Below are 7849 nucleotides of genomic sequence, written 5' to 3'. Positions count from 1 at the left end.
CATATCTACTTAATCCCAAGTTTCTTAACGGCTTTCAAAAATCCTCAAGATAAGGTGTCTACCTCAATTCTTACAACGTCTATCAAGGAATCTAACTATCAGTCATACCCAACCTTCTAGAAAAAATTTAATCCTAGCAAAGGTACAATTTTAACTCCTAGTATCATGATTAAAACTTATGCTACATCAAACCTAAGTTCCCAAAAATTTGTTAATTCAATGTCTAATCTTATAACTTAACTAACTGATCAACTTTACCTTAAATTGTCATCACTTTAAATTCTTAATTTACCACAACAAACGGTTACATTTTCAAGCCCAAGATTGATTTATCCTACAATGTCCTTGATTATTATTCCTTATAACATTATAACCCAGATATCTAAAGATTCTAAATATCCTCCAAGTCTAAATCACCAACAATTCCTATCATTTAAACTATTCAATTCTCATTTACTGCTAAACTAGTCTCCACGTTTCTTATCAATTGCAACATTAATTCTTAATTTCCTCAAATATTATCCAATTTGTCCTTATTTTCGAAAATTCCACAATTACCCATAAGTTCTTGGCGTTCCTAATTCCATTTTATTGATTTCTCGTAACATAAAGTTCAATGATTTTAAGCTTGTTAGACCAAAAATCAATTCCCCTAACCTCGAAAGATTACCGATTTAACCCAATTGTTCCTCAAAAGTTCTAATTTTATCCTCAAAATTTCAGAATTTGCAATTTGGCCCTTAAAGTTCTCGAAAAATTACATTTTTGGCCATACAGTTCTTCGAAATTTGCATTATCGTCCCCATAGACTATTCGACTTAGCCTCATTAAATCTTAAAATTCACGAAACTCAGAATTTAATCCCAAAATTTGGTAAATTCGAAAACAGTCCCTTAGATTTTTATTTTTGAACTTAGGTCCTCAAATCATTGTTATTACAATTAGGTCCTTAAAATTCTCAATTCATGCAATTCAATCCCTAAATCCAACTAGGTAGAGCATAGATCCTAAATAAATTCTACGTTTTCATATTTCCAAAGATCGTCGTAGTCTTCGAATCGTTAATCCTTACCAGGAATCTTCAAAAATTAATTCGACTACCAACCATGAACCATCAGTAATTTCTTAGAAAATCTACAAATCCCAAAGGCATTCATAATTTTTAAGTTTAACTTATAACCCAAAAGTAGAACATCAGTACTTACTAATCAAAAATAATATAGTCAAATTATTTCCAACCTTTCCTACACCCAAAAACCAAATTCTTACCAATGTCCAATTTCCACCACAAAACCAGTATGCATGAAAATCATAAAATCTCTCATTTCATGTCGCAGCATGAATAAAAATTTTAAAACATCTAATCTCAAAACACGACACATAAACATGTACTGCAAAGTATATATCATGTAAACATGCAGGTGATAGCATTAAGAACATTTAAAATATTTCAATCATAAAAGCTTACGGACTTGAGGCTTGAAGACTGAGCTGCAGAAACTGGCGGTGGCACAACCCTATACAGGAACCTGGCTCTGATACCAACTGAAACGTCTCATTGTTTTTAAAATTGCGAAAAATTTTATTTTTTTTAAAAGCTCGCCATTGCAAAATAACATTTAAAATAATCGTCTTTATTTGACAATAAAAATCTCACGGTTTAAAATGACCAACATCAAACGTAAACGTAAAGGAGTAAAAAAACGTAATATCCTCAGCGTATATAAAATGTTCATCTCCTCTCAAATCTCATAAAACATAATGAAGAAAGCATGAGGTCCTCGGGTCTGTCACCGCACCAGGTCTGCCTACTCAGAGTTCGGCACCTCCAGTCTCCTCATCATTAAGCTCACTTGCATCACATACGCCTAGTGAGTCTAAGGACTCAACACACCTGTACCAGGAATAACAAGTACATATACATAGCACACAGCAGTGAAAAATATCATACTCAACATATATTTCATGAACTTAAAATCATAACGTAAACGTGTTGTGTAAAATCATATCGTGTCAAAGCATGTCATCTCATATCATCATATTCGTAAACATGTCGTGTAAGATCATGTCGTGTCAAATCATGTCATCTCATATCATCATATACGTGTCAAGACAGCTCATCTTGTCATCATAAACTTAAACATTTTCTTTTAATTGAATACAGTTCATTAGTTGTGACTTTTGTATCAGCTTTATCGATGGATCCATCTACGTATAACCACAGTACCGGGCGGTGAGGGACATCAGCGACAGCATTACCGTCCACTGAGCCCGGGCCTCAGCTCATCATATCTCATGTCATCGTATACATATACATCGTCAGTCACAACCAATTCACATCCTTCAAAAATATCATCATTTTCATCACTTAATAAAAACATGCATATGTGTAACTTTTCCTTAAAATCAAGCGTGCAACGTTTCAATTATAATTATGTAAAAATCATAAACGTGATGCATAAAATTTAAAATATCATAAATTTGTGCTCAGGGCGCTGCCAGGACCAAAATCTTACCCTGGGTGCAAAATGACCATTTTGCCCCTGAAACCAAAAAATTGTCGTTTCACCCCTGGACCTCTAAAATTGACTCGAAGCTTACCAAACTTCTTAAAATATCCCAAAATATATTTATAAGCGTTCCTATACGTAAACTCGAGTTCATATTTAAACTTAACTGATTCGTTTTAAAACTTGGACCGAGGTCCCATTTTTAACCCGAATCGACTCGAACTTTACTCAAATTTTCCCCAAATTTTACCATAACTTAAAAACACTTAATAGGTCCTAAATCAATTTCATTAAGCTGCTAATCCAGGGCTGAAATCTTCAGAACTTGACAGAAATTTTCGGTCCTATCACATTTCACCAAGTCATTTGCATTTATCCCCTAGAACTCACGCCTCACGCTAAACCGAATTCCCCTCGCCATGATCCAGCCTACTAAGGACCTCGATCTTACTCCAAGACACCTAGAAAAAGCCAAGACAATGACCCCATGCACGCTCCTAACCACTAGGAATTCCAGAAAACGCATCAAGTTTCCTACCGAGACTACCCTCTCCAACATGGCTCGGTTGTTTGATCCTTTGACCCCAGCGTCGTTCAAGTCCTTCCAGCCCCCACCTCAGACCCCTCAGGGTCTGGTCCAGGGCTGGAGAAGATCCTCACGCTGCTGGTGTACAAGAATTCAAGGACCGAACCACTAGCACCAAGTCCCGATCTGCATAGCCCTCACGCTTTCGAACCAAACTTGATCAAATTCACCCTCCTGCACCTACAGCTCTCACTCCCGATCTGTCACTGCCCTTGACAAACCAACACAGCAGCCCCTTGCACTACATATCAGAAAACGTGAGTAGTTGAAGCAAATATGATGCAAGTTTCATGATAAAACCCACCGAAAACACACCCACATGCAAGTACGGGATCTGAACGTATGCATACATGTTTGATAGAATATTTAGGGTGCATATGATGAGAAAAAAAGTAAATGTATGCCTTGATGAGTGGGAGAACCAAAAACGATGCAAAAATTGGAGATCCGAGAGAAGTTTTCTTGCAAGATTGTTCGGTGTTGCTGGGGGAGTGTTGAAGCCGAAAGGGATGTGTTGAGTGGAGGAGGTGGGCGGCTATGGAAACGTAAGTAGGTTTAGTGGGGAGTTAAGGGAGGTAATTAGGTATAAATTATAAGGTTTAGGATTAATTTAATGGTTGCATAATAGATAATGGACCTCAATTTGAAAATTAAGAATTTAAAAAGTTAATTAAGCCTAATATGCTTAAAAATAGGTCCATTAAATCTAATCATACTCTCGAAAAATATTTCGTGTTGAAAATGTTTTGAAAATAATAACCGGACCCTTAAAAAGTCTCCCGATTTGATAAAATTTACATACCGTAAAAAAATAAAATTTGCGGGTGAAAATACTCAAAAATTCTCATTTTTGAAAAATACAATTAAAAACACCTTATATTAATTTATAAAAATAAATCGTGAAATAAAATAATTTTCCTGAAAATTTTCCGGTCTCCGTTCCTCGATCGAGCGTGAAATGCGTCTAGAAAAACCCTAATGCATGAACTTTTAAAATTTCGTGAATTAAATCCTATCATACATGAATTATACATAAAATTCATAAAAATAATTAAACACATAATTAATAAAATAAACATGTATTTAACGCTTTAAAACAATTTAATAAAATACAAAAAAATTTAAAAACTTGCATGCATGTGGTTCACGTGAATCTTCAAATTTTTGGGACGTTACACCTACTGATGCTGAAAAAACTAGGTATGTGGTGTATTTGCCCTAGGGAAGTGTGGGGAATTGCTTAGTTTATGTCTTATTGGTTTACGGGTTATCGGTTGTAGTAACGTCCCAGCCTTCGACTGCTCTCAATATGCCGACCCCATCTTCGGTAGAAGTTGTCCCATCTGTTCCTGCTAATATTTGGGCTTCGATTATCACTTCGGTGATGACTACTCCCTTGATTCACTCTTCGACGGCGTCTGGTATGTCCTTGGCTTGTGGTTCATTTGTTTGGTAAAGATGTTTGAGATATCAACTCATTATTTTGTAGGTGTATCAGCTATTAATCCATTTGCATCTGAGTCTGGGGCCTCTCACAAATCTGATGCTAAAGTTGGGTATGAATTGCATCTTCCATTGTTATTTGTCTTCTTTATGTATTGCAATATTTCTTACTTATATGTTGTTCAACTGTAGGAGTCCAGCCTTTGCTTCTCTGGCCCTTGCTACCATTGGCCCGGTGCGGCATCCTTCCTACCCTGAGAATCAGTTTCCTCCATCAGTCCAACAGTTGTTCTTTCCCCTGCCTTCACTACATGCTAGGGATCTGTTGCTCTCCAGCCATCTATTGCCTCATAGTGAGCCCTCTCAGTTTAAATCTTGGCCACGGGTTCCTGAAGGTTGGGTTTAATGGATAGATCGCTTGGAACCTCATTTTGGACGACAATGGTGCCAACAGGGCTTGTGGCCGCTGGTCATGACTTCTAAGATGAAAATAAACAAGCAGTCAGTTTTATTCGATTGTCTTCTCAGGTTTTGGTCCCCTTCCTGCAACGTCTTCATCTTCCCATTCGGTCCACTGTCCATAACTTTGTATGACGGATCCTTGTTCCTGGGGTTGCATGTGGTTGGGCCTGACTCCCCCTATTTCATTGATGATCCTGATGCCCCGATTTTAGCTCATACTCGTTACTGCTATCCCTCCTATCGGGCAGTGGTGAAGGAATGGTCTTCGCGTACAGGTATTCCCTCCGTGGTTGAGCACATAATGTTTCTCTGGGTGTTGGTCTGTCATTATAAATTCTGCCCTTCGTCCGGCAAGCCATCCTCTGAGTACCTACCCTTGGCATGCTCCCTCGGCACCGGTCGAGTGTATAACTTGGCGGTAATGCTTCTAGGGTCCGTATACCGAAGTTTGAATCAGTGTGTTCGGCATGACCCTATTTCAAAGCTGGGGGGAGTATCGTGGTTTTTGCAGATATGGGCCTTCTCTTACTTCCCTGGCGTGATGGACTTCCTTGCTGGCCCTCCTACCATGTTGCACACTACTTCACTTATGGGAAGCCGTCTCATTCTTTCAGCCTCTGATCTGATGAACTATCTGCAGCGGCTGAAACTTGAAACACTCAACCTACCTGCATGACCCAGCGTTTCTGGCCTCACACGGCCTTTTTGGGTTGGTGTTTTTCCCGATTTTCATGGTCGTTCTCCCGATGAGATCGCTGCTGTGTGAACCCGAATTTCCATCACTAGCTAGCATTTTTGTAGCAGCTAGCGAAATTTCAGTAGAAATGCAAAATTTCCAGCAGAAGCTAATATTTCAGAAGCTGGTATTTTTCCAGAAGATTAGAATTCAGCAGCAGACAACAGATAAAATCCAGCAGCAGAAGAACGAGATTTCAGCAGACAGTTACTAATTCAGCTCATGACTTGTAACTCAAGCATTTAACAAGGAATAAAGGCTGTTAATGGCAGATTATAGCCATTAATTGGGAGGCTAACAGTAAGAATTTTACCTATAAATAACACCCTCAAATCTCTGAATTGGAGTTACACAAATTTTGAGATTATCACTTGAATTTTCGAGCTAAGAGAGTGCTTATTTTCGAGCAGTAGAAACCAGTAGCAAGAACCAGCAGATTCCAGACTTCTACCGAAACCTTATAGCAAATTACTGTAAATGGGCTTATGTATAAATATCTTGAAATCAGTTTGATAATTCCTGTTTTATATATTTCTGATCTCTGATTTTGAATCATTGAAACCTAGTGAACTAATGGTAGGAATATATATTCTGAATATTTCTGAATTCTGATTTCTGATTCTGGCCTCATCCCTTAGAGGAGAGAACATATAGGGGACTGATATCAGTTTAGCCATGAAATTCACAAACGTGTTTAGTGCTTACTTACTTGCTAATTTCTGATTTCTATTCTGAATATTGATTCCTGTTATGAAAAGAAGAGTTTTCTGTATATTATTTGTATTACTGTTTTTGTTGAAAATGATTTCGAAAACTGGGAGTTATTCCCGCCCCCGCTTACTGAGTGACAACCATATCACTCACCCACCAAACTCATCTCAGATAAAAACGAGGAAGCTTTGTTAGAAGAAGAAGAGCATAATCAATTTTGGGGCTGGTGAAGAAGATTGTTGTTCTCAGTTCTAGTTATGTTTTCGTTGTATCTGTTCAAATAATGTTATGTTGGTTTACATTTCCGCTGTAAAACATTAGTGATTCGAGTTTGTATCAGACAATGAATTAATTCGTATTATGAATAAAAGACTAGTTTCTGAATTTTGTACTGCTGAGGCTTGTTGTTTTCAAATGTAAATTTGAGAGCAACGCCGGTGTCAACCAACCCCCATCCCGAGGGGTGACATTGAAGTGGTATCAGAGCAAACCGGGTTTCATAATCTGGGGAGGAGGAACTAGAAATAATAAGTTCTGATAGACTTCTGAAAATAAGTCCTGAAAGTTACTGAGATAGACTTCTGAAAATAAGTCCTGAAAGTTACTGAGATAGACTACTGAAAATAAACTACTGTAATAGACTACTGCACAATAAGCTACTGTAATATACTACTGAAATGAGTAGGAAAAAAAATCAGTAGACCGAAAATGTAGAGGCCCGAATGTCGTACTTGAAAATTTGCGGAAAAATTTAAAATTTTCTTTTAAAATAAGTAATATGCCTCATTCGTAAAATAAACTGATAAACAGAGTTAAATGTTCAAAATAGCACAGCGGAAGTAATTATTGTTTGCAAAATAACAATTTAAAATAATCCAACAAAAGATAAAATGTTTGGGCATAAAAATGATAAATGCTGAAAATGAGGCCCACGGGTTCCACTACTGTCGACCCAAGATGGCTCACTGGTCCCCGCCCTCGATCCCGACCTCATCAGTACCTACAACAATCAAGTCTAGTGAGTCTAAAGACTCAGCATGCATATATGATAAATAACAAGTAATAATAATAAAATTGCATGCGTAGGCGAAAATATCATGAGTCTGGCATAACATAAAAATATCATGTCATGAGTAATTATAATACGTGCGTAACTGAACTGAAAATCATAAGTGAAATGTTGCTCGATAGAGCCCTGTCAAGAAGTAACATATAATAATTTTATGTTGAGAATATGTTCTACGCAAGTGGCCCCTGAACTGAACTGAACTGGATCGCCTGATCAGACTAAACCACAATATACTGGGCGGTAGAGATCATCACAGCCCTTGGACTGGATATCCGTACCAATAACTGAGCATGAACCAGTAAGTGACCACTGGGTGAAGTAATAATCCCATG

The 7849-nt window shown here is 37.6% G+C and overlaps 1 protein-coding gene across 1 annotated transcript; it reads left to right on the top strand.

Moving 5' to 3' along the window:
• Positions 1-4389: 4389 nt before the first annotated feature.
• LOC142544957 (uncharacterized) lies at positions 4390-5755 on the top strand. The gene is made up of 3 exons (XM_075651957.1): positions 4390-4517; positions 4586-4652; positions 4732-5755. Exons 1-3 carry the CDS (start codon positions 4406-4408, stop codon positions 4943-4945), a joined length of 393 nt encoding a protein of 130 aa, XP_075508072.1. The 5' UTR covers positions 4390-4405; the 3' UTR covers positions 4946-5755.
• The last annotated feature ends 2094 nt before the right edge of the window (positions 5756-7849 follow it).

Source organism: Primulina tabacum, chromosome 5 (genome assembly GCF_025594145.1).
Source record: "Primulina tabacum isolate GXHZ01 chromosome 5, ASM2559414v2, whole genome shotgun sequence".
NCBI classification, from domain to species: Eukaryota; Viridiplantae; Streptophyta; class Magnoliopsida; order Lamiales; family Gesneriaceae; genus Primulina; species Primulina tabacum.
This window is presented reverse-complemented; position numbering and strand designations above follow the sequence as displayed.